Source organism: Hippoglossus stenolepis, chromosome 18 (genome assembly GCF_022539355.2).
Source record: "Hippoglossus stenolepis isolate QCI-W04-F060 chromosome 18, HSTE1.2, whole genome shotgun sequence".
NCBI lineage: Eukaryota > Metazoa > Chordata > Actinopteri > Pleuronectiformes > Pleuronectidae > Hippoglossus > Hippoglossus stenolepis.
Genome location: NC_061500.1, coordinates 13,337,508 through 13,359,046, shown reverse-complemented (window position 1 = coordinate 13,359,046; position 21,539 = coordinate 13,337,508). Strand labels below are relative to the sequence as shown.

Here is a 21,539-nt window from a genome sequence, read left to right as displayed (position 1 = left end):
CTGTATATGAATGGTGCTATAGAAATAAACTTCATGACATCACAAGGTGGAAACAGAGTCACTCATTTAAACATAGTTCAGACTTAAGTCCATTTTATTGATTGACTAGACAGTGATCCATAATTTTTCTGCACATCCTCATTACTACACCATAATAGGACTCATTGATACGAGGACCATCAGTTATCTATGTGGGGACATGCACTGATGTACAAATGCACACACACGTATATAGATGATATTGTGCTTTACAGAGACCCCATCTTTTATTTTCATCCGATCCAGGAGAAGCTGAAGAGATTATTCCCAGTTTATGCACCTGACAGAAACCGACTGAAAACACATGGGATCAAATGAGGGTCACTTATACTTTTTGCTTGGGAAATAACGTTGTAGCTGTACATCATATTTTGTGCATCTGTGTGATTCACATTTGTGCAGGGATAGCTTTCACAAAGTCTGAATTCACCCTGTCCAATCGGGACGTTCTCCTTTTGTCTCTGGACTCCTCTGAAACACAGGTGGGTTACTGAATTCAACATGGTAGCACAGATGGTCAATTGGCAACGTTCTGATTGGTTAGTCAGTGGGAATCGTGCTGATTGGCCAATCAGCTTAAGAGTAAAAATAGGGTCCAGATTTGTTGCTGTAACTTCAACGTCCGTCCCTCAGACTTTGTGAAAACACTTGAAAACATCCCAGCACAAGTGTGAATCAAACATACTCAATATTTCTACTGCTACAAAACTGTTTTATTGCACAAGCACAAAAATAAATCTGTGACCCTAATTTGATCCAATAAAAAACACACACACTGGCAAGAGAACATGGCTAAAAAGACATATTCTCACATTGCACGGATAACTTCATTGTATATTTAATTTCCTCCTACTTGGTTTCAGTTAAACTCTTCAGTTAAAATATCTATTTTTCATTATATTCTTCAGTTTTAGGGCATTAGTGTTAAGACAGAGGTTTTGATTTGCTGAAATTCAATAAGTTGGTCATTTATGGCACAAGGTCTTTATGGTGTCCCCTTGTGCTTTTATTGTAGATTGCTGACGCACAAGTTGAATCTGAAGTGGTGATACTGTGGAACCAGTAAAGGGTGAATATTATTGCTTCGCTGCTTCTCATGCACACAACTAAGACACTTTAGTCTCTAGAAATGGATTTGCACGGTGCACTGTCTGGTGTAAATTGCATTTCCTAACCTACCGTGAACACTGATGCTACTCTGTAGGCGCCGCCAAGCGTCACACTTGACTCTATAGTTCTCTGAACAGCAGATGTGAGGGACAGAAGACGCTGCTGCCGCCTGAAAGAATGACATCTGCGTGTTAACTATTGTGAGGTGTGATTTCATATTCAACCCCGATGTGTAATTGACAAACACAGACACACACACACACACACACACACACACACACTAGCTTAACAACCCTCTGCTTTTCCCAGCTTCAGCCGTACGACAGTGTTTTCTGAACACCAAGGTGACCCGTCCGTTGAGGATGTTTGGGTTTAAGAGCTGCTGGCACCGGCTGCTTTTGCTCGGCTGGGTGAGATGACAGAACAAAACAGAGACATTAAAGACGGGTGGTGTTTATGTATGAGTGACACAACGCTGACAGAAGGCCGTTTCTCTTCCTAAAACGTCTTAGAGGACTTACTCTGCTCTGCCTGCTGCTGCTGCTGCCGCTGGCTCCGATCCCTGCAGGAAAATATTCACTCTTGATAGAAAGGAGAACAAAAATGGAGAGGTTGTTAGAGCAGGATTTATCGTTGCAATGCCCTGGTACACTGTGAATGTGGAGACACGTGCAGTTTATGATTCAGTGCACAATTAGTCAGCAAGAGATTAGTGTGTAATTCCACAGCTTTGATCCTGCATTTATTATCAGGGTAATAGATCACTCGGCAATAAGGACGGGCTCATTTATTTTACTGTAATGATAAATGAGATGAAAGCAATGCATTTAGCATCTTTAGCAACTTTTTTTTGCTGTCTCTTTTTTTTCTTGTAATTGCAACCGTAGCCAAATCCAATGCAAGTCGTCCGGCAGGATCTGAAAGTGTGCCGTTTGATAAATGAGCTCTGCGGCCGAGGAAAAACCTGAGACAGGGGCCCCTGTCTCCGCAGAGGGCAGTAACGAGAGGCAGGAGAGTCGGTGCTTACTTTGAGTGCTCCGATGCTTCCTTCAGTTCCTTGTCGAGTCTGGAGGTGAGAGTTCAGACGACAAGATGAATATAAAAGGCGTTTAAAACGACAGCTCGGGCTCGGAGGAGGCGGGCGTGGACTCACCTAATGATGCACTCTGGGATCTGGATGCAATCCATGGGGATGAGTTCCTGAAGCTCGTCCAAATTGTTCACGTACTTTATCTTACTGCTGAACTTGGCACTGGGTAAATAGCAAAATGTACACACACAGTCACACACAGTCACACACACACAGTCACACACAGTCACACACAGTCACACACAGTCACACATGCATAAAAACAAGTTTACATAAGCTCACAAACAAGAAAAGCACGGTGAAAGAAATCTGCTTTAAATCTGAGGAATAACATTTTAACCAGATAATGTCACCAGATGAAAGTTTACTTTTACTTTACACCTAAGTTACTATAATTCATCCTAAGGGAACATGCTTGACCCATACACTGTGTATAAAGATGGACGACATGATAGTTCCCAAAAGTGAATCCAAAATGTCTAAATCGCCACCTGGTGGCGGACTGCAGTATAGGTCATAAATCCTGTCTCCTCCATGTTAATGTACAGGACATGGACTAAGTTAAAAAGTCAAAGTACATGACAAATACAATTTTCTCTAAGTCGTTTTTTTGTCTTTTAACATATTTCTTATCACATATTATTGGTTCAGGATTGTTCAGTTGCTAATTTCTTGATAAATTTGGTTTTAATTAGTTATTTGATGCTACAAAAAAGAGCTGAAACATCATGTAACACGTCGAGCACACGGGTCGACGGGACCTCGCTACCACAGCTCCATGTAACGATCACTACTGCGCAGATTCCTGCTCCAAATACGCAAGATGGCAGTGTTCATATCTTGGCTATTTTGTCTTCTTTCTGAGTAGTGGGAGGAACAGGAGACGTGTCGTCCATTTTAATATACAGTTTATGGTTTGAACCAAATTTCATGGCGAATCATCCAAGAGTTGTTCAGACATTTCACTTAAAAAGCTAAAATGTCAACCTCAAGTGGGACCAGAGGAAAAGTCATGGGATCATCGAAGTCAGTGAAATTCATCCTCATGGCGATATATAACAGAGCTTTTAAGATATGTCAGTCGGGATGAGTTTTACCTGATGAAGGGCTTGGTAATTGCTAGAATGGTCCTGATAAACCAAGATGGATGGAGAATAATGAAGGATTTCAAATTCTTCCTGAGCCTGCAACAACACAATATGTCACATAATAGGAGCTTCAAATGTTCTGAGCGTCTGTTATCTCTCGTGAAATCATATTGTCATCACATATCAGGTGAAGGAGAAGCAGGTCTGACCTTCTATCAATCATCTGATAGCATTTCTTCAACCAACCGAGGCCGGGCATTCTTCTGTGGGGTGTGGCGCCATTCAGGTACACGATCAAGTAGTCCTCCGCCACCATCAGCTCCAGGGTGCTGATCACATAGCTGAAGACACACAAACACACACAGGGTGAAATACTTCACAGTTCACTGACCATGACTGTGACCCTGACTACAAACTAGCAAATTATTTCTGACTGACCGACATTTGACCCAAATGTCCTCCACCTTTTACAAGTCAACTATTTTATTGATTGAAAATTATAACTACTAATTATTTGCATGTACAAAAGCTAAATTCATCCTGGGGGGAGCATGAATGTCTATAACATTTTTATTTGATCATCAAGGCAATTCAGATTAAACATGTCAACTTCAAAATCAAACATGTCAGCCTCATGGTGGCACTAGAGGAAAGCTTTTTCTTAGGGTTCGTCATCTGGGGACCATGAATATCGACACACAATTTTGAGCAATCTATTGATTACCACTGTAGAGCCACACCACTAGGATGACGAAAAGTATTTATATTTATGGCTCTGGAAATGTGAATACTACAACAGATAAAAACAGATCATTTAAATGACAAACACCAACCTGACAAAACCATTAGCTAGTGCATATCAACTTGGACAGCATCTTGTGGAGTTAGGAAAATATAACCTTTCACCATATCACAGTGGAAAACATGTCATATTACCATGTAATTTAAACACAATAAGAAGCAAAGTCACTATATGTCTTTAACATTATGTATGTTACAATATTGTGCAGGGAATTTGAATGTAAAGCCAACAATATAAGGATATAAGAGATCATACCGTCTGATATCAGCTACAAGAAATGGGTACAAACAAGGCTTCATGGATGAGCTCTTTTGGTTTGAATCCCATCTTTTTATTTTCCTTCCCTGCATCAATTTCAGCAGCTCAATCAGACTTCTACCTTTTTAAAATCCAATTCTCTGATTCAGACCAAGAGAAACCATTATCTCTTTCTCATTTCTCTCCTCACCCCCTTCCACCTTTTTCTCATTCTTCTCAATCAGCGGGGGAACTTTGTCAATTCTGACAATATCCTCAACTACCACAGTCCTTCTGATTTCCTAAATAACCCCTGAGTTGATAGGCTCAGCCTGACTCTCCTCTCTTCCTGATCTAATGTTATTCTGCAGCTTACAAACCAACATCCACTCTGTTTCGTGACTATTGTGATTATCTCCCACTGACAGGAGCCGCACACTGTTCACCACCTCGAATAGTTACTCCTCCTCGCACGTATTCACACCTCAAGCCATCTGGCAGCAGAAACTGCAGACACTACGGTTTACCTCCTTTCATTCCTATCCAAAAACTCTTGGATACGCCAGCTTACTCGATATCTTTCTCAGAACAGCCCGTGGGATCCCAACCACACTGTCCAAGCATGCAATGCATCTGTGCCAGCACAACAGTGAAGACATCAGCATGGGAGGTCTCAGCAAACAAGCTCCATTATCACTTTATTTCTGTCGCTTTCTTTACACAGCTTCCCTTGCACGGAGGAGCCGTGGCTGATTAAAAGGAAAATCCAGCTGCATTCCTGATTCACGAAATGATTTCAAGAATAAAATGCAACTTTTAATGTTTCCTTATATTGGTTTTGTATAAATTCAACCAGGGTGGATTTAGGTTGGACAGAATTTCTTTGAGTTAAATGTGATGCATGCTTACAAGCTCATAGTGTCAATGATAAAAGGTTGATGAAAGTAAATTGTTGACATATCATGAATCACCATCTTAAAAAGATTGGCTAATCATCACTAAAATCAGCTTGAGGTCAGGTTGAATGCTGTTTGTTTTGCAGGTATTCGGATCTCTGTGCCATGGAAACTATAAAACTAAACCTGAGTGCAAACATGGCGCAGTTTCCCAGTTTGGTTTGGATTATTTTCAGGATATAGTGTTTAAATAGAACAAATGAACAGGTTCTTTGTATCTGTTTACATATGATCATAACAGAATGCAGGTTTCTGATCGTGTGCCTGCAGTTTTCTTTTGGCTTCTCATCATCTCAGCCACTATGAGACCGTTCAGAAACCTGAATAAGGTTTTCCCTCACCACAGGATCCTGGTTTCTATCAGAGTACTCCAGGTAGTATATCCAGGATTCTCAAGATACTGGGATACGGTCTTATACTCGTTTCTAAAACAGGGTTAACCAATACTAGAAGGGCACTCAGTAGCATGCATACCTCCGCCAAGGCCAAACAGTCCTCTTATAAAACCATATTAAATTCACTTAGATCCAGAATTGTATTTGGATCTGTACTGAATTGCACACATACACATAAATATCCACTACCTAAACAAAGATGTTGAAGATAATCAACAAAAACTTTTAAAAACGCCCTGTCTCACAATGTAAAAGAAAGAGAAAAAAGATCCCTGGATCAGCCCCCGATCCGAATCCACACCAACATTTGATTTGTTCTCTCCTCCTTCCACCTATTTTCATGGTAATCTGTTCTGTAGTTTATGTGTAATCCTGCTTACTAACAAACAAGCACATTAACAAACAAGTCAGAGGGTCACCACAGTGTCGGCTCACATCCCATGAGGACCATGACTGACTATCGGGCAAATGCTTTCAGTGGTTTTTAGCCACACAAGCATGAAGGCTTGTCAGTTTACACTGAAATATTTCTACACCTTCTAGGTGAATTTGAGAAGACAGTCATGGTCCCCAGAGAATGAATCCTACTGAGAATGAATCCTACTGACGTGTCCCCTGATGTTTCTGTAGCGTCACCCTGATGTTCACATTTGTGGCTTTCAATAAGATATCTCTACCAATGTGACTTTGATCGTGATGCAGTTTGGTGCATTCATGTTCCCTACAGGATGAACTGCAGTAGCTTTGGTGACATGTTGTTTCATGTAAATGTTGTAAAAGTAAATGTTGGTGTTTGTAAGTTGTTACTCACAGGAAGAGGTTCTCCATTATTTCATGGTAGTCCTCTCTGTCGCTGTCTGGCAGGAAACAGGCAGCAAACACGATGATGGCATTCACTCCATTGGCATAGTAGCCTTGATTAAAAAAAAACATAAAATTAAAAGGAATGAGAGTCAAGTTGAGCCAACAATTCTTGGTGAAAGCTTAGCCTTAATTAGCACAGCTTCCTAATTTGATTGTTCCCTTGTTTTTCGCTGTTTTCTTTGTGTTTATCTGCGTCTCTTTTGTCTGACTGTCTCTCTGTCCTGCTTCCTCTCATTAAGTTTCAGATAATTCACCAGCTCATCCATCGACAGGTTTGGTGTCACTCTGACAGAGGGTCTTTCATCTGAGACAGAGCTGCTGATGTTGACTGTTCAGTAACAGACGTCTCCTGTTACACTTAAGCCCACAGCACAGAGCACAGTGGGGGGAAAATGTGCTACGTACAATGATTATAGTGTCTGATTTCCATCAGTAACGGTAACATGGTCAGGGTTTTCTTGAGGCACAGGCTTATTGGGGCGTAGGCCATTGGCCCTTGGGTTGTAGTGGGCCCCATTGAGAGAAATGGGGCTCCTGCCTGTGAAACTAATATGTTGTGACTCTGTATGGTCCATCTATAAAGTTAGACGACATAATAGCTTCCTAAAAGTGAAGCCAAAGCGTCTTGATCGCCCCTAGTGGCTGGCTGCAGTATACTTCATTAACCCTCCCTCCTCCATGTTAGCAGAGGGGGCATGGGCCGAACAAAAAATGTCAAATAATGTGATGCAAATGATACTTCCATTTTAGATCGTTCTTTTCACACTTATGTTTTGTGTTAATTCTTCATCTATGTTAAGGTTTAATTGAGTATTGGAATGGGGTGAAACGTCAGGCAGGATTTCGATACTACAGCTCCATCCCCCGATCGCTACAGTGCAAACTTTGGCTCCAAATGTGCAAGATGGTAGCGTTCGTAGCCAGGATATTTTGGTATGGTACAGAGTCAGACCCAGGTCCCTCTGTGTTAATGCAGATTGGTAGATACATTAAAAGATGTTAAATCATGATTATGTAATCTTAGTGTTATGAATTGATATTTAAAGAGGTCACCTTGGGCTGTAGGAAATTCTGACGGACATTTATTCAATATTTTCTGACAGTTGATTGATTCATTGGTTAATTAAAAAAGCTATTGGCAGAAAGATATATAGTGAAAATTATCTTAAACTGCAGCGCTGGTGTTTTGATGATGATGATGATGATGATGATGATGATGATGATGATGATGATGATGATGATGATGATGATGATGATGATGATGATGATGGTGGTGGTGGTGAAGAACACTGTTTAATGCTGGGTTGAGATCAGGTCATTTTTGCACACAAACCATGACCCCTGGCACCCTCTATGGGAGAATGGATTTTCATTCAGTGAGCAGTGAGTGGTTTCGGTCAGCAACCTCCACCCTTCATTAAACGCATAGGGTATGTTATTGTCAAGTGGCCACTTTCACGGTTTTCAACCTGAGTCCTGTTGTACTAATGTTCAGTTGACGTGTGGAAAAAAAGAAGATAAAAATGGTTTTCTGCGTGCAGCTCGCTCTCTGGTGACCATCGTGTGATGTAAAACTCAGCGGCTCGCCTCCACTGCAGCCTGCATTAGTTCATTTTAACTTGGCTCCAGCTCAAGGTTGAGATCAGGCATTTCAAAACTGATCAACATCACTCTGCTAACTCGTTCTCCAACTCCGGCACAATAGATTGTTGTGATACAGTCAGTACAGCAGAGATTATGACTTCTATAACGTTCTCCTACCCTGACTCAGAAATTGAGGCCGACTGAAAACTAAAACTGAGAACTGGAGAAATCTTTAAATAGATGCTTTAGACAGTTTTTAGTTTGGTTGTTTGGCAATGAAGTCAGAGGTTGGGCTCATTAACAATGTCTGTCTGTCTGTCTGTCTGTCTGTCTGTCTGTGTGTGTGTCTGTCTGTCTGTCTGTCTGTCTGTGTGTGTGTCTGTCTGTCTGTCTGTCTGTCTGTCTCTGTCTGTCTGTCTGTCTGTCTGTCTGTCTGCCTGTGTTGTTGTTCTGTCTGTCTGTCTGTCTGTCTGTCTGTCTGTCTGTCTGTCTGTCTGTGTGTCTGCCTGTCTGTCTGTCTGTGTGTCTGCCTGTCTGTCTGTCTATCTGTCTCTCTGTCTCTCTGTCTGTGCCTCACAGATCTCGAGAACCGTTCACCCTGGCATTGGTTTTTGTTTAGTTTTTTTTAGGATCAAAGGGGGTGCAGTGTCAATTTGGTGTGATTTGGAGCGGCAGTACTTTTAATAATAATAAAATTTGAATAAACAGGCAAACAGCTCCTTTGATAACATGTGTTTTCACTTCCTGTGGTGAGTAACTCACTCGATCAGATAACCTACAGGGCCACTCAGCCATTAAAAATCAAACTGTGCAAGTTTGCCACAGTAACATATACCACCTGTCATCGGCTGTCTGTATGTGGAACACGTATTCCGAGAACCATTCATCTTATCAGCTTCACACAAGGTATGTGCATTGTGAAGGGCCCAAGGAAGTGCAGTGTTGAATGTGGCTCTGTAGCAGCGGCGGTGTCAACACAAGTGATTGTTGTCAATCACGACAACAGCGTGTTCGTGACAACGGGCGCCATCCATGACTACAGCAACGACAACTGACGCTCCAGTTCGGGGTTCTGCGCGCTGTGAGAGCTTCACCGAACTTTGAAGAAACAGGTGAACAGCTCTTTGTGCAGCAGCTGTGGCGCAGCCTCAGGGTTCAGCAGCTGGTCTGCACTTGCTGCAACTCATTTACTGCAGGTCACTTTTACAGTTGAACACACTAATAGTAATACATTATTAATGCACTGTCGCCTCACCTAATGCTTTTTAATGTTATACTAAAAATGTCTTGAATGAGTTCACATTGAACCAAAACTCAATAATTACCTATTATGTATTACAGGTGCCTAATGTATGTATAATGTATTTTCAGTTGTACTATTAAAAGTAATTTCTTTTACTAGATTATGGACTGGTATTTAGTTCTTTTTAGGTCAGCTGTAATTAAAAGTGATTTAAAAGAATGTAAATGAGCATATAATACAGCTCCAGCCAGCGTGTTGCCTGAGAGGCAAAATCCTGTGAAAAAAAACGATGCTTACTTGGGACTGTTCTGAAGCCTGAAGACAAATCAGACACCAGCTCAATCAACTCAGACCTTTTCCAATCTGAATTTAGTTGTTTAAATACAAACTTTAAATGTAAACATCTTCTTTAACTAAGGCCTTCACGACTACTGCATTTTAGTATTTTGTATTCCTGAAAAGGATTCAGTATTTTGGTTGGCGATAGGACGTTCTGAGAATTATTAGATTGTCGTCTGCCTTCCTTGTCCACTCTGTTGGCGCTTCTCCTCTCTAACTTTGCTGCTGCTAGCGTTAACTGTTCGCAGGTTCGCTGGTATAGTTGTTGTACTTTAGGGCAGCCTGACATATGTTGCGGCTTATCTGCTCCAGTAAAATATTTCCACACTGTTATTTTTAGTCGAGCATTCTGTTGTTGTTTGTTTCCGTCTCTTTTTCTTTCTGCATGTCTGTAACTTTAGTGTAAACTGCTTGTCGATAACAACAGCGATAGATCTGCTATAGATGCCACTCCCTCTGCCTTATTGCTGCACTAGACCACAGCAATGCACAGTGTTGACTTGTGGTTTCGATAGTCAACCAGTGAAGTGTCAAACCTTTAGCCAGTATTGGGCCATAACCCCCAAAGTCATGGTGCTGAATCAGCTCTTTAATATTCACCTCCGTGGGAGATGACTCTCATGTAGGGCTCAATGATCTTCATGTTGATGCGGTGCTCCTGCTCCCCGATGACGACCGTCCTCCACAGCTTCCCGTCGTGGCGCTCCTCCTCTGCGCTGTACGTCGGGATGGATTCATAAGGCTCACTGGTCCCAGTCCTGCTGGCAGCATTCGGGTCTGATATGGGAGAGGACAAAAGAGCAAATACTGTGTGTCGGAGGCCTTTTCAGGAGCAGACATTTTCTGAACATAAGCTCAGTTGTTCCTTGTATTATTAGGGACGGCTCTGTTATATTCAAGTGCCCCAGTAAACCACAGCAGCGTGACCGTGAGCAGCATGAACAACACCAGGACCCGGAAACTGAGGCCGCAAAATGCGACCCAGCCATCATTCAGTTTATTATTAAAATGCCTTTCCTCCTGTGACATGTCAAAATGTGTCTTCTTAAAAAAATCTTGACTACGCAAATTATAGGTTCCATCATGATGGATTAAAATAATATTAAAATAGAATGTTATTCAGTAGAGCCCAAAAGTCCCAGAGGAATAGAGGAATGAATGCCAAACATTCTCTGGTCCAATCTTCTTGAATGAGAGGAATTCCTGTTTCTCTTATACATGTATAATTAAATACTGAATATCTTAGGGTTTTGGACTTTTTGGGAACATGACATTTGATTTTTTGACATTTTATGGACAATTATAAAAATCTAGAATGGCACTCAGCAGAGCATAGACCTCTGCCAAGGCTCGACAGTCCCCTAATGAAACCACATTTAAATTCACTAGATCCTGATTTTTATTTAAATCTGCACTAAAATGCACACACTTATCAAGATCAATGAATTACTCTCTGAGAAATAAACAACAACTTTGCAAAACACCTTATCTCACGAAAATTAGAAAAGAAATTCCTGGATTTTCCCCTTGATCCAGATCCGCACCAACATTTTATGGATTCTTTCCTGACCTATTAAACATCCTTGTACCAAGTTCTCTCTTTTTTGTCAAACAAACCAATCAACAAAGAAATGGATGGCGAAGGAAACGTAAGCTCCTTTGGTGGTGGTAATACAAACAAAGGCATGGAAGGAAGAGACACCTGGGAAACTACAGTGCAAATTATTAATATTTTGGAACATCTCGCCTCCTCCAGGATCAGGATGATCAAGGACTATATTGGGATCAGTCTGATATTGACTGTGTTCTGAATAACCCACCTTCCCAGTCCATTTCATGGTCCGTGTAGTCGAGGTAGTCCCCCTCATCAGGAGTGTCGAGATCGTCGACGTTGATGTCGAGATCGTCTGGCGTTTCCCCCAAGTCGTCCTCGCTCTGGTCAAGTGAAAGGCTGATGCGAGGGGCGGAGAGCTTTTTCCTCTGGGTCGGGCCTCCTTGTAGGGGAAGAGAGGTAGGAGGCACTTCGGGGGGGGGAAAAACAGCACATAAAAGCAGTTATTTACTTTAAGATATAACAGGTAATTCTATTTGAGTAACTGTTGGTTTGCTGGTGGAGTCACACTCACCTGGTCGGCCTTCGCCCGCTTCAGAGTTCATTTTACTCTCTGATGCCAGGTCCATCCCCAGAGGACCTACGAGGACATAATGACAGTTAATAATTGGACTCTCATGATAAAACCACAGCAACAACCACTTACATAACCCATCGCCTGTGCTTCCTCTCCATAGTGATTTACAAACAAGTGCATTATTCAGATTTTAGTGTGAGGTAGACATGTCAATAAATTACTATCATAACATGACCAAACTTTGGTGTAAGAATTAATAATTTAATTTCATGCTATATTACACATTTATTCCACCACTTAGATGGAAACACAATTGTTATTGATTATCTAATATAGCAGTAGCCTATTGCTAATTTTATTTCAAGTAAGGATCTGAATACTTCCTCAACTACAGGAAAATAATTTAGTATATTTTGTTTATTTCCACAAAAAGGTGATAAAGCAGTAAATAAATAAAAGTAAGAAAGTCTTGCTGTTGTATTTAAGAAATATATGGTGTCATTCACATACAACTTTATTTAGTCAAAATAACCTGATCATTTTCTCTGCATCTGCACACAGTACAATATGATAAACTGTTTAAATGGAAGACTAAATTGACTGCATTTATAGTTTTAGTCTACACTACGAATGACATTCACACATGCACACACACATTCGTACAGTGTATCTAAAGATGATTATCTCAACCTGCTGGGCCACAGCCAGCGATCAGAACTGTACAGCGTATTTATTATAAGGTAAATATCTACGTGCCATAAATATTTACTACTACTGCCAAAAAATAGGCCATGGCAGATATAGTATCTGATATAGCCATAGATATGTCCATATCAAGTTTATTTCTTTGTATTGTGTAAAACACAGACTATTTGTCAATATACCTGTATCCTGTTTTTTACTCGCAAATGTCAACATCAATATCAGCATAAAAAACTCCTGCACTGGTCAAACTATACAAAGCTTTGAAACACCAGCTTGTGTTAAAATAGATTACATTAATTCCACTTGTCTGACCAGATAGATTTCTGAAGTTATCAAAGAACATTTGGGGACAAGAGTGGTGAGGTGGATGGGGGAGAAAAATGATGGGGGGAGGGGTGAGAGAAATGAGAAAAATCTTCCTCTGTGAATAATCCTCCCATTCAAACTGGAGGAGGGGGAGGATGCTGGAAGTGGTGTATGTGTGTGTCTGTGGTGGTGGTGGGGGGGTTGCTGTTACATCATGACGAGCTCGCTCCCCCCTCCTCACTGCCTATTTTTTTCCTTTTTTGTTCTAGTGCTGATTCAAATCGAATGACTGCACGCCTTCCTGAGCACGGACTGGGCAGAGATGCAAATTCTCAGTGAGTCACGTGCATGAAAGGAAGAGAAGCTCCTCGATGCACTCGGCCCGGAACAAGGAAAATGTGATTGCATTTGCAGATGCAAGAGAAAAATGCTGAGTGGTGAATCCCTGTACAGTGGAACTGACTATCGTGCTGACAATTCATAGAAACATGTACAGCATGTGCACGCCTACTCACACAGACACAGAGAGATAATCAGCACACACTGACACAGACACACACTGGTACATTGCAGAATAACACAAGCAGCATCATCTGTTCTGAGCATCCTCCTATGGAGGATGCTGCTGCCTCGCATCCACAGCACAGCACAGCACAGGACCACAGTGCTGGTGACAGCAGCCCCTCCCTTCCTCCCTCTCTCTCTCTTCCTGTCTGCTGGCAGTGAGGAGGGGGAAAAAACAACATATCCCTCTATCTTTTTCCATCTTCACGGAATAAAAACCATCTACTCACCACTGCCGGGGCTCGGGATTGTGTGTCCTCCTGCGTCTCAGAGCATGGATGTGGCTCCCAGTTCCCTGCCTATTTCCTGCTCCCCCAGCCTCTCGATGGAGATGCTCAGCTTACAAACACCTCACAGCTTCCACCATTTTCTGGTCACATGATCTGGGCCATCACCAAATAAGGGCGATCACCTGCTACAACGGCGTGCAGCGGCTTCCTCAGGCAGTGCAACAGAATGGGTGGGGGGTATAGGAGGGTGGGTTTATGCGTGTATGTTTCTGGGACTGAAGTAGATAAACTGTGTGTGTGTGTGTGTGTGTGTGTGTGTGTGTGTGTGTGTAGGTGCAATTGTGTTATTAATACCAACATGGAGCTGCTGTTAAATCCTTACAGTAGATTTGTGAGCCTGATTTTGCAGCCACAGGGTTTTATTACCCCTCAGGTCGTAAGACAGAACAAATAACAATCACAAATGAACATTGTCCGTTCCATGTCCTGATAATATTCACACGCTTTATCACGTGCTGGTGAGAAAACAGTGACCGAGCCAAAGCAAATACATCATGCCTGCCCTTCCACTGTCTATAAGGCAACTTCAAATGGCCCCTTTATATTCTGAATTAGCACTAAACTTTTTGACCCTTGAACAATCCAACTATAGCCACAAAGCAGATAAAATCAATAGCACTTGCACAGCTTCTGCTTCCATGTGGAAACAGGCATTGTTCTCGTCTCTGCACAGGTCTAACCTCGCTGAATGCCTCTTTTCACTTACCACGGTTCAATTCCAACAGTTAAAGACAGGAAGGCAGAGAGCAGACCTTTGCACACTGTCGACTGTTGTTTGGTACAAAGGTTGTTACCACAGCTTCGGTGTAGCCACGCCTGGAGCTCGGGCGCAGACAGGAGGTGTCCAAATTAACAGTCTGCGGCGACAGTATCACACATTCCTATGGGTTTTCTTTTCTTATATTTATGTATTTTTATCCTCAAAATAAAAACATGTGCAAATTGACAGAAGAACGGCACAGAATTTGGTTTGTTTAAAAACATGCATTTGGTTTAATATGTATTAAGTGATTGTTTCACAGCCTACATGCTTGTGGTTGTTGTTGCACACTATATTATAAAGTATAAATAAAACTTAAGACACTGAACTTCCCAGTAGACAATCCTTTTTTTTGCTCCTCCCAATGTAGCAATGCAGAGTGGCTTCAATTCTTGATAAATCAGACTCTGTCAAACCGGTTTGCTACCGTTGGCTGATTCTCAGAGAATAATGTTAGAATAGTAACACTTCTGTAGAAACATTAACCAACACTGCAGGTGTCCATTTCCCTCCTGTAGCAAATATAAATACCCAATATTAAACTGTGTGATGAACTGTGTTGAAAAACAGGGCACAGACACAAACTGTCAGTGTTTTACAGTACTGACATAAACATGTTACCTGACAGTGCTGTCTGAGGGCCAACAGCACATAAAAGAGAAAATGTCCGTGAACCTGTTACACCATGTGACTTTCTTGTTCCTAAAGGTGAAAGGAATCGCTTTGTCCCCTGGCCTCTTTTACTCGAGGTTGAACCCTTTCAGGATATCTCTGAAGAGTGTGTCTTTGACGTCTTTGAAGACGATGCGGATGTTTTGGGTGTCCGTGGCACAGGTGTAGTGCGTGTAAAGGTGTTTCTCATGTCCTCGGTGATTCTCCTCGTACATTTGCAGGATGAACTTTTTGGCAGATTCAGCATCATTCCGACGCCCTGAGAGAACAGACAAGGTCAAAAATTGTCACTCCTTCACTCCTAATATAACAAACGTTAGAGAGTTTACTCTGCATCGAACAGGAAAGTGAAATTTCAGATGGTTATTACCACAAAGTATTGTATATGCCAGAGAAAATGTTTTATCATGAGAGTAATTGTTGCCGAAAACTCGTGACATACAGACTCATATGAGGTCTCTGAAACCTTTGACGCCCAAATCTAATAAATAATCAATCAATGAGTCTAAATTTGTGCCAAATTTGAAGAAATTCCTAATTTCACTTATCAACACTACAACTGGCATTCTTTGGGATGGGAGAACAGGAAATTTGTCCAAGCAACATAATATCTGAGTGCAAGCGCACAGTTAAAGCATAAGCAGAGAAAATCGAAGCACAAGCAGGGGCTATTAAGGTGCGAGTGCAGGGTTTTGAGTGAAAGCATTACAAAATCCTGCTCTCGCACTGACAATCTTCGTCTTGAATGAAGTTAGAAAAAACTACGGGGGTGTCTTCAAAGTGCTTGTTTTGTTTAACAACTGTCTAGAACACAGAAATATAGATGAAATGGCAGAGAGCAAATGCAGTCCACTCAAGAGTAAACAGGAAGTGACAGAGCAGAACATGCTTTACCTTTGTAGGCTGGGAAGTAAGTTGCCAAATGGGACTGTGAGATTTTCTCTTCGAGCAGGTCTGTTTTGTTCAGGAAGAGGATGGTGGAGGTCTCTTGGAACCACTGGTATGAAAGAATGGTCTTGAACAAGGCGAGGCTTTCTTTCAGTCGATTCTAGGGAAAGGGGAAAGATAATCTTTAGACAACGAAGAATGGTCCACAATGTGGAAATAGATGGAGGAAATATTTTTGGACCACCACTAAGCAAAATGTTGATGTGAGCTTACGTCATTTGGATTTTCATAAAGCACTTGGTCATACTCGCTGAGGGCCGCCAGGAAAATGATGGATGTGACATTTTCAAAACAGTGGATCCATTTCTTCCTCTCTGAACGCTGACCACCCACATCCACCATCCTATAAAATATCAACGCAGCTTGATTATTAAATGAATCGTTCCTTACATCGCTACATTGTGTAGCTTGGCTCAGAAAACCCATCATTGTTATAAATGATCTTATATTTATTCTGTAGCAGGTGATAAAGTGCAGCAGGCTACCTGAAGATAGCTTTGGAAAGGACAAAGGGGTACTCTATGATGCCTGTGGTGGGGACCCTGACCCTCAAGATGTCCTGCAGGGTCGGGATGTAAAACAGGCCTGTGATTCTGTCCAAGTCGCTCAGGTAACTGAAAAGTTAACAAACAATGGATCAAGTTTAACAGCCTAACACACTCTTGACCTGATAGAAGAGAACACCACACAGAACACTGCACTTTATGCCCAGTTTTATTTCACATTTATCTGAATGAATCCACACATGTATTTGAGCTGATGCAAATGAACAGTTGCTTTGGTTCTCTGGGAGATCCTTGGGCTTGTGTAAATGATCCGATTTTTTATAATATAAGACTCTTACTATTTGGCAGAGTCAGATAACTGGAATTCCCTCCTGCGGTCGTAGCACCTTTGAACACTGTGGTCATTCCACACTTTCCTTATGGCATCCACCTGCCAAGGCTGCAGAGCGGACACCATGGTTGCGTCCACTGTGCTCAGCTTGTCCGCGCGGCTCTGACACACAAGACATCCACACAAAAGTTGTTTTGTTCTGTGCTGTGCATGCCCACAGGCGGTAACACAAGGTGTTAGTGTGTGAGTGCAGCGCAAGTGACACACCGAGTTTCATAAAATGTTGCAAAAGAATTATCATTGTCTTTATTTTTTAAACCTGTAAGGTTTCTCACAGTGTTGTGCACGTCGATGTAGTCAATCTGTAACGTCCTCATGGCGTGGATCAGAGCCTGGATGGCTGTGACAATGTTCTGAAACACCAGCCGAGTGAAACCCCTCCTGTCGGCTTCACTGTATCCACTGCCATGGATGATCCTCATCTGTTTGATGAAAGTGCTCTTCCCACTTTCACCAGTCCCTGAGCAAATTAGGTGGATGAGACCGAAGGATGAGATGAACAATAAGATTAAAAGCAAAGCCAGAAATATGTGAAACTGTGACATGCACTGAGAAATACATAATCTGAACACCAATCAGCTGCAACAAAACAGTTTTTTAAATGAGAACAGGCTGTAGTTTCACAGGTTGTAATAGTCCCCCCCACCCCTCAGGCAAAGAGGTGTGTATGCGTGCATCAGTGGAATCAAGTTTAAGCAAGCCACCAATAGTTCCTAAGGGGCCCAACACTCCTCTGAAATTCAATCAAGGTGCACCAAATTTCTCACACACTAGATATCAACTCCCTGAATATGCCAGATTTTTTCATCAAGATTAATTACAATTCATATTAAGTGAAAATTAAAAAAAAATGCACTATCTTCCTGATCTGGATCTGCACCAAAATTGTTTGGGTTCTTCCCTGACCCCGACCGCATCCTTCCACCAACTTTAATGGTAATCCATTAGGTAGTTTCTCCTTAATTTAGCACACAAACAAACCAACCAACCAACAAACAAGGCACTTTGCTGAAAACATAACGTTGGAGGTAAAAATAAATATATAAATAAACAATATGAATTAAACGTGTTTGTTATTGTGTGTATTTGAGTTTTTTAGTCTGCAGGGAACATTCGATCCTGGCTAAGTCAACACGTCAATCAACAGCCATGTGTCCTTGACTGGAACAGTGAACTGCTTCCTGCCCACTGGTTGTAAATTATACTCTCGATAAAAGTGTCAGCTCGCCACCTGAAATGCTTAAAAATGTTAACCATTAGACTGACCTTTACAGGAGGATATTGTTCTCCGACCAGTCTAACTCAAGTTGAAGTTTAAAGTAGCGCTGACCTTTAAACAAAGTCCTTCATGTCTCGTGTATTGTTTCCAACATAACCAACAGTGGGGCTTTTATAAGTGCGGCTGTTTTGATAGTTCTGGGAAGAAAACAGGCCTCAACTGAAGCTATTAGGAGCTGTAATACATTTCACAATGTGTTTACTCATCTACCCGGTTGTCAAAATGTTGCTCTGCCCCGTATTGTTCTCTCTTTCAAGTTCTGCACTTTTAACATACCTGACTTTGTTTTGCAAATGCATCTTGGCAATTCAGACGAAGCAAAGAAACAAAATGAAAAAAAAAAGAAAACAGCCCGTATGCACTGTGTTGTCGACCTATATGGCTTTTACAAAAAAAACTCCAGAAAAAAATGCAGCACTCTAGTTTGATTTGAATCAGGGGAGAAACAACTATGAAGGTTATCAAGCCGCTGACTCATCAGGGTTTCACCAACTATTTGAAGAATGCAAAGGATAACCTGCCACTGTTTTAAAGGAACAGTGCACACAAAAACATAGCCTCGCTATCTATTGATTCAAATACTTTCGTCCTCCCTGTTGAATTGATACATTCAACTCACAATCTTTTAAATAAATAAAATGATAGTTGGTCACAATCTGCAAACAATAACTGAAACTAGTTTCTACTACAAGCTGTCCACCATCTGTCTCCACAAAGACGCTCCTTTTTTGTGTGGCGTTAGGTCATGATAATATCTATTAGTTGGTCGGTCCACTGCCTGCGTCCAGACTGAATTATCTCCAAAACCTTTAGGTGGATCATGGTCCCCAGAGGATGACACTTTTGGTTATGGTGAAATATCTCAACAATTATTTGATGAATTTCCCGGAAATTTTGAGCAGATTTTCTCAGTGACCAAAAGATGAATTCTTATAACGTTGACAATACTTTGACTTTGATGAGTTTTGATGAAATTTGGCACAGACAAATTTGGTCCCTTCAAATTGAATTACCAAGGTATTGATGATTGTTTCCTTTGTAATCTAGTGCCATCAACATAAAATGAATAGAATTTGACCTTTTATACTTTTATAAATAAAACAGCCTCTGATATACTTAAGTAAGATGGTGAACATTATGCCCGCTTAACATTAGCATGTTAGCATAGTCATTGTGAGCTTATTATCATGCCGATGTTGGCATTCAGTCAGCTCAAAGCATCACTAGGAAATGTTAGGATTGTAGCTCATAATTATTTTAATTATCAATTTATCTTCAGAATTTTAATCAATTTGTAGTTTTGACCATAAAATATCAAAGAATTTTCACATGAAACTATTGATTGATTGATTTTGTGACTGATTAAAAATAACAAAGGTTGCAGCCCCCACACAAATTTAAGGTATCGTTAGAAAGAAATACAAATACTAACCAAATTGATTAAATATTTATAATATATCTAAACTCATAAAAAACAACAGCAGTTTATCTCAAATATACGCCATGAAACTTCACATAGTAACAAACTAAATACAGTTGGGCTGATTTATGTGTCACCAAATCACAATGACGTGTGAATGAATCATCATTACAGGAAGGTCTGCTTGAACAGGTTTGTTTCTGTTTTACAATGATGTGACTAATATGTCACATTGGAAAAATATACAAGTGTACATATAATTAGGTGTATTTTTTCACTTTTCAGCATAATATTGACTGATTAAAAGTCAGAGTCTTTGTATTGAATCATTTGGATTGCCACTGTTAAGAATGGCAGTGGGTAAACATGTGTTTTTACAAATGATCTGGCACACAGTGAACATGTGTAATCGCCACTAACCTCTACAGACACTCACCTAACAGCAGCAGCTTAAACTCCCGGCAAGACTTTTTCTCATCACGACGGAGCTGTTGCTCTATTGATCTGTGTATCCTGTGTCTCTCTGCGTCCTCGGCAGACATGCAGCACTCCATTGTTGTCCAACTTCTACCGGCTGCTTCAGTTTTTTATGATCAACCAACGCCACAGGGGAAGTGGAGTTAGAGGTATGAATGGTATAATGGTCTTCCTCAGTCCTACCATGGGAACTCATGTCCCGGAACAGGTGGGTTGGTTGGTTGGCGACATACTTTACTCACTCTTCCTCCTGCAGGAACGAGTTCAGGTGCATTTCACATTCCTGCTGTGCACGGGAGGAGGAGGAGGGAGGTTGGGCCGGTTCTCACTCGGAGCCAATGCAAGTGTAGGTGTGTGTGTGTGTGTGGTCAGATCATGTGTATCTACTTACAGGTGCACATACTCCCATGTGCCTCTGAATTTGAAACTCTTTACCCCACAATGAGGCAGGAGGGGAAGAAACGTCATGGAGCAGGGACTCTGGAAGTTAGACAGAGTTAAGGGTGCTGAGATAAAGTCTATATAATGACATCTACCTAGTTATTCCCCAAGTGTCTGTCTGTCTGTCTGTCTGTCTGTCTGTGGAATGCTCACCAACCCTTCATCTTATTGACTTAATGCTTGGCATGACTATCGTATTATTATGATTGCCTGAGAAAGTGCAAAGCAATTTGGACACACAATGTGTTCAATAATAGTAAACACTGAATTGACAGGCGGGTTCAGTTTCATTTTGTGCAAAACATCGACTATAAAATCTTCACTGCAAATAATCCAGATAGGATGGACACAGTTTTCTAACTTCCCCCTGCACCATCGACTGTCTGTAAAAAGGCTCCATGCCCTGATCCCTACTGCCCAGACTCCGACTCCAAATGTGCAAGATGGCAGCGTTTGTATCTGCAATGTTTTGGCTTCAGTTCTGGATAGTGGGGGGAAGTGGAGATGGGATGTGTATCTTTTTACACAGTCTATGTGGCGCGCCCGTACATCACTGCAGCAGGGTGACGTGTTACCACTAGAGGGACCACAAGTGGAGTTAAATGACTCTTTAAGGCAATTCTCATGCAACAAAGACAAAAGATTACAACAAGCTTTTCAAACAACTTTGGCTTTACTCTTTTTATACATTACCAAATTGAATATTTTAGGGGTTTATAGAGTAAACAATTCATTGATTTAAAAAAGAAAATAATCAGACAATGTTCACTGTGTACAGTACACTCAAATGTTTGGGTTGCAACTTAATGGGTAACTTCTGCATTTTGATATCCATCTAATCTTTTGATTCATTTTTAATCAAGCATTTCAAAAGATTCTTGAATATGAGGATTCTCTCTGGAAA

At 41.2% G+C, this 21,539-nt stretch overlaps 2 protein-coding genes across 2 annotated transcripts; both read right to left on the bottom strand.

The window, feature by feature from the left end:
• Nucleotides 1-65: 65 nt before the first annotated feature.
• Nucleotides 66-13,896, bottom strand: prune2 (prune homolog 2 with BCH domain). The gene is made up of 11 exons (XM_035141719.2): nt 13,682-13,896; nt 11,874-11,939; nt 11,568-11,768; nt 10,348-10,524; nt 6,529-6,631; nt 3,537-3,668; nt 3,337-3,423; nt 2,303-2,401; nt 2,177-2,215; nt 1,671-1,730; nt 66-1,555 (listed from the first exon to the last, which is right to left on the bottom strand). Exons 2-11 carry the CDS (start codon nt 11,926-11,928, stop codon nt 1,522-1,524), a joined length of 987 nt encoding a protein of 328 aa, XP_034997610.1. The 5' UTR covers nt 11,929-11,939; nt 13,682-13,896; the 3' UTR covers nt 66-1,521.
• An 814-nt stretch (nt 13,897-14,710) lies between these two features.
• LOC118125522 (guanine nucleotide-binding protein subunit alpha-11) lies at nt 14,711-20,496 on the bottom strand. The gene is made up of 7 exons (XM_035184191.2): nt 20,154-20,496; nt 17,294-17,478; nt 16,966-17,120; nt 16,607-16,735; nt 16,335-16,464; nt 16,068-16,221; nt 14,711-15,432 (listed from the first exon to the last, which is right to left on the bottom strand). The coding sequence occupies exons 1-7, from the start codon at nt 20,269-20,271 to the stop codon at nt 15,242-15,244; spliced, it is 1,062 nt and encodes a 353-aa protein (XP_035040082.1). The 5' UTR covers nt 20,272-20,496; the 3' UTR covers nt 14,711-15,241.
• Nucleotides 20,497-21,539: the final 1,043 nt, after the last annotated feature.

What these genes read in the sequence shown, in the direction of transcription:
- prune2 (XM_035141719.2), bottom strand. Translation starts at nt 11,928, where the DNA reads ATGGACCTGGCATCAGAGAGTAAAATGAACTCTGAAGCGGGCGAAGGC. An exon ending in ATTACCAAGCCCTTCATCAG is followed by an intron (nt 2,402 to 3,336) that starts GTAAAACTCATC and finishes CTATTTACCCAG; the next exon opens with TGCCAAGTTCAGCAGTAAGA. An exon ending in ATCCCAGAGTGCATCATTAG is followed by an intron (nt 2,216 to 2,302) that starts GTGAGTCCACGC and finishes TCTCACCTCCAG; the next exon opens with ACTCGACAAGGAACTGAAGG.
- LOC118125522 (XM_035184191.2), bottom strand. Translation starts at nt 20,271, where the DNA reads ATGGAGTGCTGCATGTCTGCCGAGGACGCAGAGAGACACAGGATACAC. An exon ending in ACATCGACGTGCACAACACT is followed by an intron (nt 17,121 to 17,293) that starts GTGAGAAACCTT and finishes CTTGTGTGTCAG; the next exon opens with AGCCGCGCGGACAAGCTGAG. An exon ending in CTTTCCAAAGCTATCTTCAG is followed by an intron (nt 16,465 to 16,606) that starts GTAGCCTGCTGC and finishes GATATTTTATAG; the next exon opens with GATGGTGGATGTGGGTGGTC.